Source organism: Oncorhynchus mykiss, chromosome 21, assembly GCF_013265735.2.
Source record: "Oncorhynchus mykiss isolate Arlee chromosome 21, USDA_OmykA_1.1, whole genome shotgun sequence".
NCBI classification, from domain to species: domain Eukaryota; kingdom Metazoa; phylum Chordata; class Actinopteri; order Salmoniformes; family Salmonidae; genus Oncorhynchus; species Oncorhynchus mykiss.
In genome coordinates, this window is record NC_048585.1 from 19,890,405 (window position 1) to 19,911,632 (window position 21,228).

General features: G+C 42.4%; 3 protein-coding genes across 4 annotated transcripts; all 3 read left to right on the forward strand.

Annotated features, from left to right (window-relative positions):
• Positions 1-2,072: 2,072 nt before the first annotated feature.
• Positions 2,073-10,403, forward strand: LOC110499945 (periodic tryptophan protein 1 homolog). 2 transcript variants are annotated; one of them, XM_036957201.1, is made up of 16 exons: positions 2,073-2,225; positions 2,351-2,380; positions 2,714-2,772; positions 5,173-5,363; positions 5,479-5,564; positions 6,241-6,337; positions 6,972-7,079; positions 7,257-7,387; positions 7,495-7,562; positions 7,693-7,789; positions 7,941-8,002; positions 8,134-8,245; positions 8,357-8,447; positions 8,593-8,714; positions 8,855-8,960; positions 9,703-10,403. In XM_036957201.1, exons 4-16 carry the CDS (start codon positions 5,222-5,224, stop codon positions 9,798-9,800), a joined length of 1,320 nt encoding a protein of 439 aa, XP_036813096.1. In that variant the 5' UTR covers positions 2,073-2,225; positions 2,351-2,380; positions 2,714-2,772; positions 5,173-5,221; the 3' UTR covers positions 9,801-10,403. The 2 variants fall into 2 exon arrangements, with proteins under 2 accessions (XP_036813096.1, XP_021432678.2); XM_021577003.2 differs by having other exon boundaries at positions 2,141-2,380.
• Positions 10,404-13,180: 2,777 nt separating this feature from the next.
• LOC110499950 (39S ribosomal protein L42, mitochondrial) lies at positions 13,181-17,100 on the forward strand. The gene is made up of 5 exons (XM_021577009.2): positions 13,181-13,340; positions 13,577-13,634; positions 13,746-13,830; positions 14,109-14,272; positions 16,601-17,100. The coding sequence occupies exons 1-5, from the start codon at positions 13,181-13,183 to the stop codon at positions 16,644-16,646; spliced, it is 513 nt and encodes a 170-aa protein (XP_021432684.2). The 3' UTR covers positions 16,647-17,100.
• Positions 17,101-17,294: 194 nt separating this feature from the next.
• Positions 17,295-20,368, forward strand: ube2n (ubiquitin-conjugating enzyme E2N). Its single transcript, NM_001160651.1, is given in 4 exon segments — positions 17,295-17,339; positions 18,677-18,923; positions 19,016-19,156; positions 19,470-20,368. Coding segments are annotated over 4 exon segments (465 nt in total). The 5' UTR covers positions 17,295-17,309; the 3' UTR covers positions 19,517-20,368.
• The last annotated feature ends 860 nt before the right edge of the window (positions 20,369-21,228 follow it).

A 21,228-nucleotide genomic window follows, 5' to 3' on the forward strand; every position in this document is an offset into this window, starting at 1 on the left:
AAGAATGTGAAAAAACAAAACAAATAGCACGGTTGGTTAGAAGACCATAAAACGGCAGTCATCCCTTCCGGCGCCAAGCCTAGTGGTTAGAGCGTTAGGCCAGTGACTGAAAGGTTGCTAGTTTGACTTCCGAAGCTGACAAGGTTAGTCTGTCGATGTGCCCTTGAGGATAGTACACAACCCAAATTGCACTAGTCACTTAAATAATGTTTACATATCTTGCATTACTCATCTCATATGTATACAGATGTGGCCAAAAGTTTTGAGAATGACAAAAATATTAATTTCCACAAAGTTTGCTGCTTCAGTGTCTTTAGATATTTTTGTCAGATGTTACTATGGATTACTGAAGTATAATTACAAGCATTTCATAACTGGCAAAGGCTTTTATTGACAATTAAATGAAGTTGATGCAAAGAGTCAATATTTGCAGTGTTGACCCTTTTGTTTCAAGACCTCTGCAATCCGCCCTGGCATGCTGTCAATTAACTTCTGGGCAACATCCTGACTGATGGCAGCCCATTCTTGCGTAATCAATGCTTGGAGTTTGTCAGAATTTGTGGGTTTTTGTTTGTCTCCCCGCCTCTTGAGGATCGACCACGAGTTCTCAATGGGATTAAGGTCTGGGGAGTTTCCTGGCCATGGACCCAAAATATCAATGTTTTGTTCCCCGAGACACTTAGTTATTACTTTTGCCTTATGGCAAGGTGCTCCATCATGCTGGAAAAGGCATTGTTCGTCACCAAACTGTTCCTGAATGGTTGGGAGAAGTTGCTCTCAAAGGATGTGTTGGTACCATTCTTTATTCATGGCTGTGTTCTTAGGCAAAATTGTGAGTGAGCCCACTCCCTTTGCTGAGAAGCAACCCCACACATGAATGGTCTAAGGATGATTTACTGTTAGCATGACACAGGACTGATGGTAGTGCTCACCTTGTCTTCTCCGGGCAAGCTTTTTGACCCAAACAATCGGAAAGGGGATTCATCGGAGAAAATGACTTTAGCCCAGCCCTCAGCAGTCCAATCCCTGTACCTTTTGCAGAATATCAATCTGTCCCTGATGTTTTTCCTGGAGAGAAGTGGCTTCTTTGCTGCCCTTCTTGACACCAGTCCATCCTCCAAAAGTCTTTGCCTCACTGTGCGTGCAGATGCACTCACACCTGCCTGCTGCCATTCCTGAGCAAGCTCTGTACTGGTGGTGCCCCGATCCCGCAGCTGAATCAACTTTAGGAGACGGTCCTGGCGCTTGCTGGACTTTCTTGGGCGCCCTGAAGCCTTCTTCACAACAATTGAACCGCTCTCCTTGAATTTCTTGATGATCCGATAAATGGTTGATTTAGGTGCAATCTTCCTGGCAGCAATATCCTTGCCTGTGAAGCCCTTTTTGTGCAAAGCAATGATGACGGTATGTGTTTCCTTGCAGGTAACCATGGTTCCAAGCACCACCCTCCTTTTGTTATTCAAACTCAATCAGCATGACAGAGTGATCTCCAGTCGTGTCCTCATCAACACTCACACCTGTGTTAATGAGAGAATCACTGACATGATGTCAGCTGGTCCTTTTGTGGCAGGGCTGAAATGCAGTGGAAATGTTTTTTGGGGATTCAGTTCATTTGCATGGCAAAGAGGTTCTTTGCAATTAATTGCAATTCATCTGATCACTCTTCATAACATTCTGGAGTATATGTAAATTGCCATTATACAAACTGAGGCAACAGACTTTGTGAAAATGTATATTTGTGTCATTCTCAAAACTTTTGGCCACGACTGTATACTATATTCTGAACTATTCTACTGTATCTAAGTCTATGTCGCTCTGACATTACTCGCCCATATATTTATATATTCTTAATTCCATTCCTTTACTAGATGTGTGTGTATTGGGTATATGTTGTGACATTGTTAGATATTACTTGTTAGATATTACTGCACTGTCGAAGCTCGAAACACAAGCATTTCGCTACACCCGCAATAACATTTTCTAAACAATTGTGTGTGACTAATTACATTTGATTTGACTCGGATATAGTGGTATAGACTGTTCGTGGCGGGTCTCACAGTCCAGTACAGTAAGTGGCGGTGTGTGCACCTGTTTTTTGTTTGCGATCCGTCAATAAAAACTCAAAGAAGAAGAACAAGGGACACCCCCACGTTAACGTCATCAGTCTGCGACACTGCCTGTCTCGAGAGTCGTGGACCCAACTCACATGTCAATGCGTGCAATTTGTATGTAACTTTTGGATTTTTATAAAGTGTTTTTGAACACTTTAGAGTTGTACATTACATTGAATGTTGTTACTAGAACGTTGTCAATAATGAGTTCTCAAATCACTTGTGTTGGATGGGTAAAGCGTGGCATTTCGAAGGAAACACCAGATAAGGTAAGTAGCTAGCAAAATTGCCAACAAGACAGACATTCTTCTGTGGTGTTTTCATTAGTCGGATTCCGTTGCAAAAGGGAAACAATTACCCTAGGAACCTAACTGAAGCAAACGAAACGGGGAGGGACCTACCAGAATTTGTTCGGAAGTAAATGGTTTCAGTTGCTAAACGTTTTGCAACGGAATCAGATTAATGAATACACCCTAGCTAGTTAATACGTTATTTTGTACATACAGCAGTTATAGTTTATAAACACCATAATTCATGCAAATAAAATGAATGGTACCAGCTAGGTGATGTCTGTTTTAACCTGTTGCCACATTTTGTTACAGGTGGAGTTGAGCAAAGAAGAATTGCAACACATAATAGCAGAGGCAAAAGAACAATTGGGGTTGGTGGAGTTTTTGGATGACTTACTTGACGTAACTTTGTTTGTTTGGAGGGCTTCAGAAAATAACACTGACCTGAGTGGGACAATGAGACTGAAACTGCTATTCAAACTCAGTCAATATAGGAAATTAATTGAAATGTGTAGATAAATGTTTGAAATACTCATTATTTCTGGACCAGCGAAGTGACTCAGAAATCATTTCCTCAATAGTGGGGGTTTCATCAAATCAAACAAGTTCAAATGAAATTGACCCAAACCGTATAAATGGTGATTTCTTTGAGCTCTTGTTCAGTCAATGTAAATTCAGCAAAAAAAGAAACGTCCTCTCGCTGTCCAACTGCGTTTATTTTCAGTAAACTTAATGTGTAAATATTTGTATGAACATAAGATTCAACAACTGTGACATAAACTGAACAAGTTCCACAGACATGTGACTAACGAAATGGAATATTGTGTCCCTGAACAAAGGGGGGGTCAAAATCAAAAGTAACCGTCAGTATCTGGTGTGGCCACCAGCTGCATTAAGTACTGCAGTGCATCTCCTCCTCATGGACTGCACCAGATTTGCCCGTTCTTGCTGTGAGATGTTACCCCACTCTTCCACCAAGGTACCTGCAATTTCCCAGAAATTTCTGGTGGGAATGGCCCTAGCCCTCACCCTCCGATTCAACAGGTCCCAGATGTGCTCAATGGGATTGAGATCCGGGCTCTTCGCTGGCCATGGCAGAACACTGAAATTCCTGTCTTGCAGGAAATCACGCATAGAACGAGCAGTACGGCTGGTGGCATTGTCATGCTGGAGGGTCATGTCATTTTGAGCCTGCAGGAAGGGTACCACATGAGGGAGGAGGATGTCTTCCCTGTAACGCACAGCGTTGAGATTGCCTGCAATGACAACAAGCTCAGTCCGATGATGCTGTGACACACCGCCCCAGACCATGACGGACCGGATCTCCATTTCGATCCAGCTCCAGAGTACAGGTCTCGGTGTAATGCTCATTCCTTTGACGATAAACGCAAGTCCAACCATCACACCTGGTGAGACAAAACCGTGACTCGTCAGTGAAGAGCACTTTTTGCCAGTCCTGTCTGGTCCATCGACGGTGGGTTTGTGCCCATAGGTGATGTTGTTGCCGGTGAGGACCTACCTTACAACAGGCCTACAAGCCCTCAGTCCAACCTCTCTCAGCCTATTGCGGACAGTCTGCGCACTGATGGAGGGATTGTGTTTCTGGTGTAACTCGGGCAGTTGTTGTTCGGATGTACCAATCCTGTGCAGGTGTTACACGTGGTCTGCCACTGTGAGGACTATCAGCTGTCCGTCCTGTCTCAGTAGCGCTGTCTTAGGAGTCTCGCAGTACGAACATTGCAATTTATTGCCCTGGCCACATCTGCAGTCCTCATGCCTCCTTGCAGCATGCCTAACAGGCTGACTACACCGCTCACATTGCAAAATAAATTTAGAGATCTATATTATTCAATTATTGCACACACACTGCTCGCGCGTTCCAACGAGCATCTGCGTTGCCAAGGGATAAAATAGAAGTCAGTTCTATTTGTGATGCAGATCGCGCTGCAAGTACTGCCTCTCCCATCTCCTCATTGGTTTATAGAAGCAGATACCCACATGCCATCTCCCCATTGGTTATACCCACGTGGGTGACTGAAATACGAATGAGGTCAGTGGTGGTAATGCACCTCATTTATGAAAGTTGCCAATCGCAATATGAAGCCAAGAGAAGAAAAATCCTTGAAGGAGGAGAGATGACTAGAAATGATTCGGTTGACCGTATTATGTGTGGATTAATTGTCGGAGTAGAGGACCTTGTGCATTTCAGATAAAATAACAACTCAATGTTTATATCCCAGAACAAATTAACGAGTAACAGCAAGCTAGCTTAATAGGACAAATTAGCTAGCAAATGCTTTTTGACCTGTCCCCAAATTAATGTAATTGGTTCAGAGTTTGTTTTGATATTTGAACCTGCGTATTGTGATCGCATTTGGTGTGGGGGGACAAAATAAATTAATGCACGATGGCGCACGTGTGCAGCCGGTTTGGGTTGCGTGTTAGACACGTTCACGCAGATGAGCAGGGACCCTGGGCATCTTTCTTTTGGTGTTTTTCAGTCAGTAGAAGGGCCTCTTGTGTCCTAAGTTTTCATAACTATGACCTTAATTGCCTACCCGTCTGTAAGCTGTTAGTGACTTAACGACCGTTCCACAGGCGCATGTTCATTAATTGTTTATGGTTCATTGAACAAGCATGGGAAACGGTGTTTAAACCCTTTACAATGAAGATCTGTGAAGTTATTTGGATTTTTACGAATTATCTTTGAAAGACAGGGTCCTGAAAAAGGGACGTTTCTTTTTTTGATGAGTTTATTTGCATTTACTCAGTGAACGTGTAGGTGAAGAGGAGGAGGAGGAGGAGGAGGAGGATGAAGGCATGGCCAGCGGGCAGGAACAGAGTGACGAGGCAGAAGCTGTTCAGGGACAGGAGCCAGAGCAAGATGAAAATGAAGCAGGAAGGGAGGAAGCAGATGAACTAGCAACGTATGGTTTGGATAGATATGATGAGGAAGACTCGGGTAAATATAGTTTCTGCATTTGCTCTCAGATTATGTCGGATCTTAAATTCATGGGGTTATCTCTGTCTGTTAATATTCCAAGATTACAACTCCAACTCTTTTTTTCCTGGCACAGTGACTGCCAACCTTGGTGACAGCCTTGCCGGCCTCACAGTGTTCAGCACCAATGAGGAGGATCCTTACATTACCATCAAAGACACAGTGAGTCCAGAGCTGTTTGCCAGTTCAGAGTGATGAAACATCTCACCAGTCCGGTTTGGTACCAACTAGTGGTGCATGCCAAGCATATCACATTAAATATGTAAAAATATCACATAAAATATATTTTATTGTCACACACCGTATAGGTGCAGTGAAATGTGTTGTTTTACAGGGTCAGCCATAGTAATACGGCGCCCCTGAAGCAAATTGGGGTCAAGTGCCTTGCTTAAGGGCCATCGATTTTTTCACCATGTCTGCTCGGGTATTCGATCCAGCGACCTTTCGGTTACTGGCCCAACCCTCTAACTGCTAGGCTACCTGCCACTTAAAAAATCCATATTGTGATAAATGACCTAATTGATGCGATACCGATAAATAGAAACAATACGTTTATAATGTGCACCACAGTATTTTTATATATATTTTTTTAATCCTTTAAACTACTACTACTAGTTTTATTGTTGTAGCCATCAATTGTCCCATTGAACAAACTTATTTCATTTCAAACTTCACATTTCTCTAGTATAGGCTACTTATCGTAATGAACGATATCAGCAAAATGCCTGCGATAAGTGGTTGGTGTCGAAAATGTTCAGTTTATCGTCCCAGCTCTTCATTTCTGGTAATTCTGTGTCATTCAGACTTAGTTGTTGGCATCTTTTCTTTGTGTCTCCAGGACCAGTATGAGCGAGAGGACTTTCAAATCAAGCCCAATGATAACCTCATCATTTCAGGCAGAGCAGAGAAGGACTGCTGCAACCTGGAGATTCACGGTGAGTTGCAGAGACTGTTGTTCAAACTGGCAATTTGACTCTCAGCTTAGACTAACAGAAACTCTTGCTTCACAACATCAAATAGTAACAGTGTAGACATAGTGAGTGTACAAAACATGCTCTTTCCATGACATAGACTGGCAAACAAGTGATCATAGCTTTCATCTGACGTCAAATCCACTTCAATCAGTGTAGATGGAGGAGACGGGTTGAAGAAGGATTTTTAAACCTTGGGACATGGATTGTGAATGTGTGCCATTCAGAGGGTGAATGGGCAAGACAACATATTTAAATGCCTTTGTACGGGGTATGGTAGTAGGTGCCAGGCACAATGGTTTGTGTCAAAAACTACAACGATGCTGGGTTTTTCATGAACAGTTTCCCGCGTGTATGAGGAATGGTCCATCACCCAAAGGACATCCAGCCAATTTCCCACAACATGGGCCAGCATCCCTGTGGAACGCTTTTGAATCCATGCCCTGACGAATTGAGTCTGTTCTGAGGGAAGGGAAGGGAAGGGGAGGGTTGCAACTCAATATTATGAAGATTTTCCTGACGTTTGGTATACTCTGTGTACATGCCAGTGTAAAAACAAAGGTTGTTTTAATGATTGTATTTATTTGCCTCTGCACAGTATACAACTCCGAGGAGGAATCCCTCTATATTCACCATGACATACTCCTACCAGCCTATCCACTGTGTGTGGAGTGGCTTAACTTTGACCCTAGTCCAGAAGGCACTGGTGAGTGAATTCACTTTTTTATAGTGTTGAATGGATTCTCAGATTTGACTTTGAGTTAAGCTCAAACAGCAGTTTATCACAACCCGACTCTGCGGAATAGACATTCAATTCAGTATTTTCTCAGTGTATAACATGTTTGTTTTTTTTACTTTACATTAACTCCATCTGTTTGTACAGGCAATTATGCGGCTGTAGGCAACATGACACCGCAGATTGACGTGTGGGACCTGGATGTGGTGGACTGCCTAGAGCCTGCCTTCACTCTGGGGAGCAAGAAGGCCTCCAAGAAGAAAAAGAAAAGCAAAAAGGTCATTTTCCCACAAGGACTTGGATGTGGTAGTTTCTACTGTTATGTTTATGGTGTTGGTGTCTCCTCACTATGGCCTGAATCCTAACATGCCATTTGAATTTTAAGGCTGCAGCAGAGCCAGTGGAAGGTCATACAGATGCTGTACTGGACTTATCCTGGAACAAACTGGTCCGGTGAGTCATATTGGAGTTGTACCCGTTACCCCAGACCTTTCCACTTATGTCACTGTAATCACAAAGTCACTAGCGTTGTCACAAACCTACCCTCCACCTTTACTCTGTGTGTTGCTTCTTTTTTCCACAGCAACGTCTTGGCCAGTGGGTCAGCTGACGAAACCGTGATCCTGTGGGATCTGGCACAGGGAAAGCCGGCCACAACACTGCGCAAACACACTGACAAGGTACGTGTATCCAGTCATCACGGCCTGTTTAACTTCCCATAATGGACCTACTGTAAATAAACAAAAATACGATGTGAAGTTGATTTTGGATGTAGCCTCGCCTGCTTACTTGTGATGTTGATCTCAAACATTAAAGTCAAGTCCCTTTTAGGTTCAGACGTTGATGTTCCACCCCTTTGAAGCTCAGACCCTGATATCAGGATCATACGATAAGTATGTCCAATCTGAATCTGTTACATCCTCTGAAATTGTCAAATTAATTATAATCTCCTGTATATTGGAGGTCAGGATTGTGAATGTACAAAACGAACAAGTCTTAACCTGTGTCTTCTTCCTCTGGCCAGGTCGGCAATCCTGTATGACTGCCGCAGCCCGGACAGCAGCCATCGCACTTGGAGGTTTAGCGGGCAGGTGGAAAGGGTCGCCTGGAACCACTTCTCGCCCTGCAACTTCCTGGTAAGCTGTCCTCTCGCCACATCTCACATAGCATATTGGCTAACTTTCACATGGAAAATGCTTGGTGCACTTTCCTGTTTCCACTCTCACTGATGGTTGGCTGTGTTTTAGGCGAGCACAGAGGACGGCTTTGTTTACTGTCTGGACGCACGCTCGGACAAGCCAGTGTTTACGCTAAGGGCACATGACGGAGAGGTGTCAGGTGGGTGTGGTCACAGGCCAATTTCTGCCTCTAGCCCCTACCCCTTCATATTCAGACTTTAAAATACTGGATGAGTACTGGTACACAAACATGGCATTCAAGGTCAGGGAAACCGAATTGAAGTCAGTTGTCTCTGGCCCTGTAGGCTTGGACCTTAGCAGCCAGATCCGGGGATGCTTGGTCACCTCGTCAGCAGACAAACACGTCAAGATTTGGGACATCTTGGGGAACAAGCCCAATTTAGTTCACACCCGGGACATGAAAATGGTAAAGATGGTTTCTGTCGCTGTAATCATGTCATGTCATTGCATTAAGATCCGTCACCTTTCGGTCTAACAGCGAATGTGTGGATGTGTGCTGTATATGTATGTGGCTGTTGCGGTGAAATGCTCCCTTTCTGTTGATAGGGGGTGCTGTTCTGTGCAGCGTGCTGTCCTGACATGCCCTTTGTATATGCCTTTGGAGGACAGAGGGATGGCCTGCGGGTTTGGGACATAAGTGATGTGGCAGCAGGTACAGTTTCAATGTCATTACCTTCTGCTCTAGGCCTGACAAGGAGCCGAGTCTATCATGTATTTTCTGTTTGTTCCAGAAAAATATATATATTTTGAATATGGCAACTAGCTTTTACTTTTTTCATCAATCAACCAAATGTATTTATAAAGCCCTTTTTACATTAGCAGATGTCACAAAGTGCTGTACAGAAACCCAGCCTAAAACCTCAAACAGCAAGCAATGCAGATGTAGAAGCACAGTGGCTACGAAAAACTACCTGTTCAATAGAGGGATAGTATCTCTCTCCCTCTGTATTGAACATCTATTTATTATGGGCTTTGACTGATACGTTTATATAGCTATCATCTCTCCTGCTTGGTAGTCGAGTCATGGGTTTGTATATCTGTGTGTCTGCTTGGTCACTGAGGTGTTAGATCAGTAGCTGATGGTTATCAACATGATGTGTTTGTGTGTACGTGACCGAGTATGTTCACCGACTTTCTTTGCGTGCCATCCATGTATGTGCTGTCTCCAGTCGCTGAGGTGTTAGATCAGTAGCTGATGGTTATCAACATGGTGTGTTTGTGTGTACGTGACCGAGTATGTTCACTGACTTTGCGTGCCATCCATGTATGTGCTGTCTCCAGTCGCTGAGGTGTTAGATCAGTAGCTGATGGTTATCAACATGGTGTGTTTTGTGTGTACGTGACCGAGTATGTTCACTGACTTTGCGTGCCATCCATGTATGTGCTGTCTCCAGTCGCTGAGGTGTTTGGCAATCGGGAGCGGTTGGTGGCAACCACAGCGCCTGAGGCATCCAGCAGCACTTCCTCCACAGCAGATATGGAGCTTTCCTAGTGAGCCACTCTGGACCAACTTCCAATCAACATAGAGCGGCACCTTGGACTTACACAGAGAGATCCACATAGCCAAAGACTTTGTCAACCTGGGACCAAGAAGGCACTTCAAGAACATTGCCAGAGCTGTGGATGGACTTTCTCTCTTCAAACTTTTCTTCTAAAACAGATCTCCTAATAGTTAAGCGCCACATAAATATTTGTTTTGGGAGCTAAAATGTCTTTGCAACAAGGAAGGTCAATATTTATCTGAATGTTTGTCAAAATAATTCAATAGATATTTGTTTTTGACTAACAATCAATCAAATAACTATTGAAATGTGATTTTGAAAGCACAGGTATCTGGTTTAGTGTCATCAATGATTATTTGTGCAGGACTTTGCTAATCTTGGCCTGAAATTTGCTAATCTTGCGCCCCTCCCCCCCAGAATAAACGATGTATTATGTCAGTGACATTCCTGCATTGGTTAAATTGGAAATGTGTGAAATCTGAAATACCTACTCAAACATTTACTGAAAGACCCATCCAGGCAAAATGGTAAAGAAATACAGATTTGACCAACTTGTGAAAAATATACAGTACCAGTCAAGTTTGGACACACCTACTCATTCCAGTGTTCTCTTTGTTTTTACTATTTTCTACATTGTAGAATAATAAGTAGCCACACTTTGCCTTGACAGCTTTTTACACTCTTGGTATTCTCAACCAGTTTCATGAGGTAGTCACCTGGAATGCATTTCAATTAACAAGTGTGCCTTAAGTTAATTTGTGGAATTTATTTCCTTAATGTGTTTGAGCCAATCAGTTGTGTTGTGACAAGGTAGGGGTGGTATACAGAAGATAGCCCTATATGGTACAAGTCCATATGGCAAGAACAGCTCAAATAAGCAATGAGAAATGATAGTCCATCATTCCTTTAAGACATGAAGGTCAGTAATGTGGAGATTTTCAAGAACTTTAAAAGATTCTTCAAGCGCTATGATGAAACTGGCTCTCATGAGGACCGCCACAGGAAAGTAAGACCCTGAGTTACCTCTGCTGCAGAGGATAAGTTCATTAGAGTTAACTGCGCCTCTGAAATTGCAGCCCAAATAAATGCTTCACAGAGTTCAAGTAACAAACATCTCAACATCAACTGTTCAGAGGAGATTGCGTGAATCAGGCCTTCATGGTTGAATTGCTGCAAAGAAACCACTACTAAAGGACACTAATAAGAACAAGAGACTTGCTTGGGCCAAGAAACACGAGCAATGGACATTAGCCCGGTAGGAAATCTGTCCTTTGGTCCAAATTTGAGATTTTTGGTTCGAACCGCCTTGTCTTTGTGAGACGCAGAGTAGGTGAACGGATGATCGCTGCATGTGTAGTTCCTTCCGTGAAGCATGGAGGTGGTGGTGTGGGGGTGCTTTGCTGGTGTCATTGTGATTTATTCAGAATTTAAGGCACACTTAACCAGCATGGCTACCAAAACATTCTGCAATGATACACCATCCCATCTGGTTTGCGCTTAGTGGGACTATCATTTGTTATTCAACACAACAATGGCTCAACACACCTCCAGGCTGTGTAAGGGCTATTTGACCAAGAAGGAGAGTGATGAAGTGCTGCATCAGATGACCTGGCCTCCACAATCACCTGACCTCGATCCAGTTGAAATGGTTTGGGATGAGTTGGACTGCAGAGTGAAGGAAAAGCAGCCAACAAGTGCTCAGCATATGTGGGAACTCCTTCAAGATTGTTGAAAAGCATTCCAGGTGAAGCTGGTTGAGAGAATGCCAAGAGTGTGCAAAGCTGTCAAAGCAAAGGGTGGCTACTTTGAAGAATCTAAAATATAAAACATATTTAGATTTTTTAATACTTTTTTTGGTTACTACATGATTCCATATGTTTTATTTAATCATTTTGATGTCTTCACTATTATTCTACAATGTAGAAAATATTAAAAATAAAGAAAAGGAAAGGACAACAATCTTTATCATATGCATGTGTTTGAGGAAGCTTTTATCTGGGAATTGAGCATTACCAGTTCTATAACCAGGGGCAACAGAGACGGATCCTCCTCTCTGGGTAGTCTGGCCAGTAGATGGAGTGGTCTACTCCAAAAATAAACACACTCCCAGAAGTATCCTTCCAGCGATACTGGACTTGAGTCACTGGCACTGCCCTCAGCAGATGTCTCTGTTGAATGATGCGGCACTGGGGCCAGCTGGAGTGGGACGACCGCACCATCCTTTGTGAGGCTGCGTTGACCTCTTCCACAGAGAAGGTGCTAATGGGACACACCTTTTGGCCCAAGCCATTGTGGAGGATCTCCCCTATGGCATGGGAAATCCTCTCCTCTGGGATACCGCCTGGGACACCTAGCAGGTACCTGTCGAGATGACAGTGGTAGTCCACCCGCAGCTCTTTGAAGTAGCACAGCTGACCATTTCCCACGCACATCTCACAGCAAACCCGGCCCAGGGACATGCAGGACATGCAGGGCACCATCTTCTCACCCTTGCACTCTCTGCAGGGCTTTTTGGTGCCCCTGCCTCGCCCGTGGCACACAGGGCAGCGCACTCTAGTAGAGGCACAGCAGGCCTTGCACATAACCCACTTATGCTCCTGGCAGTAAGAGCACCCGGTCACTCGGTCTGTGTGAATCAGCCTGTAATTTAACACCTGGTTGTGGAACATCTTGGCCGGGGTCACAGGCACCTTCCAGGGTTGTGGCTCCTGTACTTCCCCTGCTGGTTTTGGAGACACTGGTGCTTTGGAAGTTTTGCATTGCGGTTCAAATCTTAAGCACACAGACCTGTGCTCTGTAAATGTTTCCAGTCTGTAACAGTATGCAACCTCATGGGTTATGCCAGTGATGACCATTCCTCTGGCTGCAGTGGGTGAAAGGAGCGGTTTGTTCCTCACCCAGTCAACAAGAACATCACGGATCGTCTGTTCTGGCAGAGGAGACAGGATGAATGGGTTAAAAACCTCTGGCTGAAGTTTCACTGATACCTTTGCCTTCCCCTCCTCCGTTGGTGGTGGAACTGTGGAGTACTGAGAGGGTTCCAGTATGAGGTCACATCGGTAACCCTTTCGATGTTCAGTTGCCATTATATGGAAGTTAAGAGCAATGCTGTAACTTGAGTTTCATGTTAATGAATTAGCAAAATGTTCAAATCCCATTATTTCTCAGTTTACTCTATTCCAATTCTAAAATGATATTTATGATGTCATAATGTATTTATACAAATGTGAAAAATAATTTTTCCCCAAATACATTTGACAGTTAAATTGTCCCAGTTCTTTTGTTTTTGTATTTTTACTTTGGCTTTACTAAAGAAAAAGGATTTGTTCATAAAGGTTTGTACAGCGGAACAAACGTGTATGGTTCACGTATGAACACGGAATTATTTCCTTATAGTACATACACGGAAATATTTCCATGTAACACAAATACAACATTTTTGATGAGCATGGCTACTACAGGTCATTTAAATAGGTTGAGTTCTTTATTTACACGGTTTTCAACTGTTAATAAACTGAAACACTGCACAGGTGAGTACTGTCTATTGTAAAACTTGCAAGATTAAGGAACGCGTTTTGTGAACACAATCTCGTGCTGAAAGGATTTTGTCAGCTAACTATCTAGTTAATGTTAGCGCACATATATTAGCAAGCATTTCTGAGGCAGAGAACCCAGCTGGCTAGCAATCTTGTGACTGTAGCTTGGCAGTTATTAATCACATCATACTGTACCTTTTGATTTATGTAAACCAATATATCCACAACAGGCGTTGTGCCTGTCCTTCACAAGTCAACTATCCGTGGACCTTCCATTGATGATGATTGGTAAGTAACGTTAGATGGCTTGCTACGTAGCCTTTTTTTAATAGTAAATCATCATTTTGTAACTGTGTGTATTGCGATGACTTTGTTCATTTCTTGTCACCTTCATTGCAGTAAGGTGGAAATTGGTGTGACATCTGATGGGAAGACCATAGTGTGCTACCATCCCTCTGAGGATGTTCCTTATGAATTTACCCAGGTAAGAAATTAGAACTTGGATTTGCCGATACTGACGTTAACAGAGATGATGAGGAAACATTTAAATACTGTAAATACTGCATTTGCAAACACAATACGCCCTGCAGATTGATCTGTGAAATCATAATGTCTGTGGGAGGCTGAGTTTTACCTGCCAGCAATATGCCCCTTTTCTCAACATGCTGGCTATTAAACTGCAAAATAAGCCCTGCGAGGTTGAAAAACAGCATAAATCGTCTTTGATTGTTATGGCTTTCGTATGTATTTGTGACACTGTAGCCCATTCTACGGCCAGACCCCCTGACCAATCCGGCAGAGACACATGACCAAGTGCTGAAGGCCCACCTCGGCAGGGAGGTGCTGCAGAACAAACAGGCCCCCACCATCGAGGAGCTGAGCAAAATGTTTCACACCACCAAGCACCGCTGGTACCCTGTGGGACAGTAAGTACACCTTCTATGATTGAATCACTTTAGTGATAGTACTGACTATTTAAATTATGAAGAGATACTCAGAAGGATAAAATTATGTTGATGATTGCTCAAAGCAGGGCAATAGATAGATGCCACACCTGTTCCATATTAAATATTGGTACTGAACTCACATGGCACATCCTTAGTATTAAAGGCCCAGTGCAGTCAAAAATGTAATTTCTTGAGTTTTATATATATATTTACATACTGATGTTGGAAGAATGCTGTGAAAATGATAATGCTCTTTTAGTGTAAGAGAGCTGTTTGAAAAGGTCGTCTGAAATTTCAGCCTGTTTTGGCCTGCTTGGTGACATCACCAGGTAGTAAATTAGTTACTAGACCAATATGAAAGAGTTCTAAACGTCTCTGCCAATAACGAGGCTTCGGTTTTCCCCTCCCCACTCCGACAGTTCTAGCAAAAGTCTTGCTTGAGAAATTGCTCTTGCTAAGAAACTATTTTTGTTTGTTTTTGACCATTTTGATTGAAAATAATCCCAGTGGGGTACATAATTGTTACCCAGAAATGATTTGATATTGAGATAACATTTGCATTGGGCCTTTTAAGTATCCAAAATGTACCTTAAGTTGCTCATTTGTAAATTCATGTAATGCTAATGGATTGAGTGAGAAACTGGCATGAAGCTGGGTAAAATCCTCACTCAGTCCTTTTTAAAATCACCTATAGAGTGCATTCGCAAAGTATTCAGACCCCTTCCCTTTTTCCACATTTTGTTACATTACAGCCTTATTCTAAAATTGAGAAATAAATACATTTTATCCATATTCACACAATACCCCATAATGACAAAGTGAAAACAGGTTTTTACATTTTTATTAAAATTAAAAAACATAAACCTTATGTAAATAAGACCCTTTCCTATGGCACTCGAAATTGAGCTCCAGTGCATTCTGTTTCCCTTGATCATCCTTGAGATGTTTCTACTGATTGATTGGAGTCCACCTGGGGTAAATTCAATTGATTGGACATGATTGGGAAAGGAACACACCTGTCTATATAAGGTCCCACAGTTGACAGTGCATGTCAGAGCAAAATCCAAGCCATGAGGTCGAAGGATTTGTCCGTAGAGCTTCGAGACAGGATTGTGTCAAGGCACAGATCTGGCTAAGGATACCTAAACATTTCTGCAGCATTGAACGTCCCCAAGAACACAGTGGCCTCCATCATTCTTAAATGGAATAAGTTTGGAACCACCAAGACTCTTCCTAGAGCTGGCCGCTTGGCCAAACCGAACAATCGGGGGAGGCAGCCTTTGTCAGGGAGGTGACCAAGAACCCAATGGTCACTCTGCCAGAGCTCTAGAGTTCCTATGTGGAGAAAGTTGTCCTTCTGGAAGGTTATCCTATCTTTGCAGCACTCCACCAATCAGGGCTTTATGGTAGTGGCCAGACGGAAGCCACTCCTCAGTAAAAGGCACATGACAGTCCGCTTGGAATTTGCCAAAAGGCACTTAAAGGATTCTCAGTCCATGATAAACAAGATTCTCTGGTCTGATGAAACCAAGATTGAACTATTTGGCCTAAATGGCAAGCGTCACGTCTGGAGGAAACCTGGCACCATGCCTACGGTGAAGCATGGTGGTGGCAGGTTCATACTGTGTTGATGTTTTTCAGTGGCAGGGACTGGGAGACTAGTCAGGTTTGAGGGAAAGATGAATGGAGCAAAGTACAGAGAGATCCTTGATGAAAACCTGCTCCAGAGCACTCTGGACCTCAGACTGGGGGCGAAGGTTCACCTTCCAACAGGACAACGACTCTAAGCACACCGCCAAGACCATGCAGGAGTGGCATCGGGACAAGTCTCTGAATGTTCTTGAGTGGCCCAGACAGACCCCGGACTTGAACCCGACCAAACATCTCTGGAGAGACCTGAACATCGCTGTGCAGCGAAGCTCCCTATCCAACCTGATAGAGCTTGAGAGGATCTGCAGAGAAGAATGGGAGAAACTCCCCAAATACGTGTGCCAAGCTTGTAGCGTCATACCAAAGTAGACTCGAGGCTATAATCGCTGCCAAAGGTGCTTCAACAAAGTATTGAGTAAAGGGTCTGAATACTAAATGTGATTGTTCTGGTTTTTATTTTTAATTACATTTGCAAAGATTTCTAAAAACCTGTTTTCGCATTGTCATTATGGGGTATTGTGTGTAGATTGAGAGATTACAATTGAATTCATTTCAGAATAAGGCTGTAACAAAATGTGGAACAAGTCAAAGGGTCTGAATATTTTCCGAATCCACTGTATATTGAAAATTGTAACTTTTGTTCCTTTTTTTTCTTAGGTACCATACACGACGCAGAAAACGAGATCCCCCAAAAGACAGATAGTTGTTAAGGAGTTTCTTACCTTCAGAATCATTTATACCTTACATAATTATTAGCTTGGCTCAACCCCCAAATCCCAAACTGTTTTTGTGTGCAATTATTTGCGCTGTAAAATAAAATAAAATGAACAAATCTGTAGTTACGCACGTATGTTTTGAAGCAGATTACCAAAACTGTCAGTGAAATATATATTTTCCCTATTTGCTGAATACCTTTTATTTCATGAAATTTTGGGACATTGTTAAGGTATCTGCATGTTATTGTGGAGGAAGAAGGAGAACACTGCAATAGCGGCGTAGCGGGAGAAAGAAAAAGCTGCAACTGGGACTCAAACTTTGGCTCCTACTGTGCAGAACAATATTACATTGATTGTGACTGACCATTATTACGATAATTTCAATTCAGTCCATGTATTTTACGTTTTTGGGATTCAAAGAAATTACAATAAAGAGTACGTTCATATTTCTAGTCTTTTCTCTAAGATTTTGAAAGCACCCATTCCTGGAACATGAAGTTCGTTTAATTGAAATATGTTCACGCTTGTCGTTGACCAAAATACATTTCCCAGCATTCACAATCCCGTCAGAGGCCAACATCACCGGAAAGCGTGTTTTTTTCGGCGACGAAGGAGTGAACATACAAAAATACTGTATACAGTAAAACAAGATGGCAGGACTACCCCGCAGGATTATAAAGGTAATTCCAAAAACCACATGCAATAAATAGTTCACAAGCCGTAGTTCGGTCCCCTTTGAGTTGCGAAGAAAAATACGACTAGGCACGTGCATTGCCATGTATTTGCTAGCTAATGTTACTTCCGTTAGCTAGGTACCGTATGTCTCAGGCTCAGCCTCAAGTCAGATGAATGTTTGGTCAAATGTATTAACCTTCCTGCTGAGTATGGCCCAAGTCTACTTAATTGCCTATGTGTTGAAAGTAATAATTTTCTTAATGTAAATCTATTGAAGTAACCTTGCTATGGTCTCAAGTTAGCGATCTGAGCAATGACCCTCGACTGGCACTTCTAGCTAACGTTAGCAACGTACATACAGCTAGCAAATTTAGCTAGTTAGATATTGATGAAACTTGCTATACTACTAGACTCCAGAGTATGTATTATAAACTCACATGTACTTGCTTGTTTTACTGTGTATGAAAGTGCTTTGGGTAGCAAAGCTAACTTGGCTGTAGTATAGAAGCCGGTGGCAGTGCAGGTATTTCTCTCAAACTGTGTCTAGGCCCAATGAGCAGGATCAGGAAATCTTGTTGGTCTTGCAGGAGTTCTGTGTCAGAAATGAAGAGACATGGGACAATAGTTTGTCATACATATACTAGGTGGCTGCAAAAACAAATGTTTGACAGAAACATTCAATTTATCAGCCTACTCAACTGGCCTAACTTACTGACTTGCCTAGTTGTTGAATAAAAAAACTGAGAAGACAAACATTTACAGTGGCGTTATGGTGTACATGGGCCTATCAGTGAGTTATATTTGAAAGTTATAGATAATACATTTATTTCCATCAGAATGACAGTCATACCATGAAGATGTTACATGTTGGTTCTCACTAGGCCTCAGACATAATTCACAAAAAAAGACTGCAGCTAGTCCACCTCCAGGCATGTAATTATTATTATATATTTTGTTTGTTTAACCTTTTAACTGCAATAGAATATATCCTATGAGCTCTTAGCTGAGGATCTAAAACACTGCGTGAGTGTTTTGTGCTCTTGAAAGAGACAAGACAGAGTGATTGTTCATTGGCCCTAAAATGTTCAGAAACAGAATGTCAAACCTGATCTTGAATGTATGGATGGCTGTCCTTGCACCAAAACATAGTTGTCCAAAACCTTGGTCACTATTGACCCTGACCTGACATCTGGTTGTTGGTGCTTATCTGTCTCGCTACATCTGTAGCGCATTCTGCTTGAGACAATTTAAACTGGGTTCACTTCGAACATGACACGTTTCTGTTTGCATGTGTTTGTCTATCTACTTGCATGTCTCGATCTGTATCTCTGTCCGTGTTCAGGAGACTCAGCGTTTGCTGGCCGAACCCGTTCCTGGAATAAAGGCAGAGCCTGATGAGGCGAATGCACGCTACTTCCACGTGGTGATTTCAGGGCCCCAGGACTCCCCTTTCGAAGGAGGCACCTTTAAACTTGAACTGTTTCTGCCAGAAGAATATCCCATGGCAGCTCCCAAAGTGCGATTCATGACCAAAATCTACCACCCCAATGTGGACAAGCTGGGTAGGATATGCCTAGACATCTTGAAAGGTGAGTTATCCAGATTCAGTTATCATTGGTCACAGTCATGTCCTGACTCAAAGTATGACTCCTTCCTCCACCATTTTCTTTGTCTCTCACAGATAAGTGGTCCCCAGCTTTGCAGATCCGCACAGTGCTGCTATCAATCCAAGCATTATTAAGCGCTCCTAACCCTGATGACCCACTTGCAAACGATGTTGCAGAGCAGTGGAAATCAAACGAAGCCCAGGCCATTGAGACAGGTGAGACAGCACACGCACGTGTCATGTTCATGTTTAAAGTGAACCCAGTTTAAATTCTCACCCCTTGGCACGTAAATTATTTTGCATCCTCTGATCAAGAGTACCTATATCGCTGAATGTGACCAAAGCCTGGTTTTAAACAGAGGCAGTGTGTGTGAGAAGGAACCAATTACTTACTGCTCTTGTAGTGCTCTTCACTTTAGCCTCCTAAAGTGTCACTGCAGGTCAAATCAATTCAGAGATAGCAAGACATTCCTTCAAGAAGAATGCTAATACCTCTAGTTAATGAACCCCCTCTCTGTGCACCTTGCAGCTCGGACATGGACCAGGCTTTATGCGGGAAACAGCATTGAGGTATAGAAGAAAACAGACGGGCACTGGATGTTAACACAACCAAGATGATCTCCTTTATTTGCATTTAAAGGACAGTCTTAGACAAAAAAAAACAAGAAAAAAGCAAGCAAAAAAACTGTAAAGAATATATTTAAAAGAAAAAACTACTGCAGCCCTCTGGTAATTTTATGGCACATAGCAATGTGTTTTGTCTTTGTCCCGGCTCACTGCTCGAATGCATGGACAGAGGCTGATGCTCAACCACAGTTTTCTGTTTGTCCGGGGGGGGGGGGGGGTGAACGATAAGTCTCGGTCATACAGTCATACAATGGGTCAGTTTAGTCAAAGGTCAATAAACTGAGGGAGTTAGTGACACAGCCACCAAATACACACCCATTTGAAAATGTCCTCTTGAGGTTATGCCGCCTAGCCCCTTGTTGAATTTAGAGTAACCTTTGTTTCCCTCAGACAGTTGAAGTTGTGGGTTCGGAAGTCCTGTGTTTGCAAGTCCTTGGCAGAAGCTCAGATTAGGGAGGTGAGTGTGTCGGTTATGACTTCCTTCTGGGGAGAAGGCATTCTTTTCATTTTCTTTTAATGTTATTTTAATATAATTTTTTTCTCCTATGATACTTCATTAAAAGCATGTACTTAACCAAGCTCAGAACATGACTGTTCTAACAAATTAGATCTGTATTGATACTGAGAAGTACCACTTTCGGGGTGTTGATGGGGGGGAAATGTACACCCAATTCTGACATGAAACAACGAGGCATGAAATACTATCATTGTCACTTCATTGCTGAGATCCACACAGACTTGTTGCTTCTGTACTTATTTTCTGTAAATGTTATGTTGTAGTAAAAATATTTTTGTTATGCCATTTTGTTTGATCTCTTTCTTGCTAGCACTGTACCTACATATTCTGGTAGGTGGTGTTTCATTGCTTTTCCCATACTCTGTCCTCACCCTTGTCTTTTCCACAATTCTCTACTGTGTATCCAGCATTTAGTTCAACCAACATTCTGAAAGCGGGGAGAAAGTCAGAGAATGTTCTAATTTATTTATCTTTAGAATGAAAAATCAATGATGATTCGTCATCTAAGCGTCTGGCCTTTAGATTGAGAATGGCTTCCATGTCTCTGGTTAATCCACTCTTCATGTGAAAAAGGCAAAGAGAATCGTGTATTACCGGTGTCTGAAATGATATGGGAAAATAAACCAATGCATTTGCATTTGTGGCTCCTGTAAATAAAATAAGTTGAGTAAGACTCCTGTGAATGTGTCTGTGTGCTGTTGTGTATCTGGCTAAGGGGACGTGACTCACTTGTTTTGTTTATTGACACACTTGCTCTGTCTGCGTAGATGGGTACCTGTATGTCAGGGCCATGCTTGTCTTTAGGGGCCAGTATCTCACAATGGTTTTATTGTCCTGTCTTTATTTGGCAACAGTGAGCCACTCAGTGGGGGTCATTCTATGTAAAGCTTTTTGACCAGCAATTAAAAATTTTTAAAAAAAAATGTTTTTTAACCAAAACTTAGATAATAGTTAACACCCCTTAACATTGTAAATCACCATAAATTACAGCTTAATGCATTTTAATTTGTTACTACATTCCCCAAAATATCCCTTCTTCCCTTTTTGTCACTGGTGTTACATATATTTGAATGACAATTCATGCTTTCCATGTAATTTGACTATTTAATTTGCATATATAATTGAAGACAAGGTTAATGATAAT

Bases quoted from the DNA above. Each gene is read 5' to 3' on its own strand.
- LOC110499945 (XM_021577003.2), top strand. From the start codon at position 2,315: ATGAGTTCTCAAATCACTTGTGTTGGATGGGTAAAGCGTGGCATTTCG. The intron at 2,381-2,713 runs GTAAGTAGCTAG...ATTTTGTTACAG, and splicing joins CGAAGGAAACACCAGATAAG to GTGGAGTTGAGCAAAGAAGA. The intron at 7,790-7,940 runs GTACGTGTATCC...AGTCCCTTTTAG, and splicing joins TGCGCAAACACACTGACAAG to GTTCAGACGTTGATGTTCCA.
- LOC110499950 (XM_021577009.2), top strand. From the start codon at position 13,181: ATGAACACGGAATTATTTCCTTATAGTACATACACGGAAATATTTCCA. The intron at 13,341-13,576 runs GTGAGTACTGTC...TATCCACAACAG, and splicing joins TAAACTGAAACACTGCACAG to GCGTTGTGCCTGTCCTTCAC. The intron at 13,831-14,108 runs GTAAGAAATTAG...GTGACACTGTAG, and splicing joins TTCCTTATGAATTTACCCAG to CCCATTCTACGGCCAGACCC.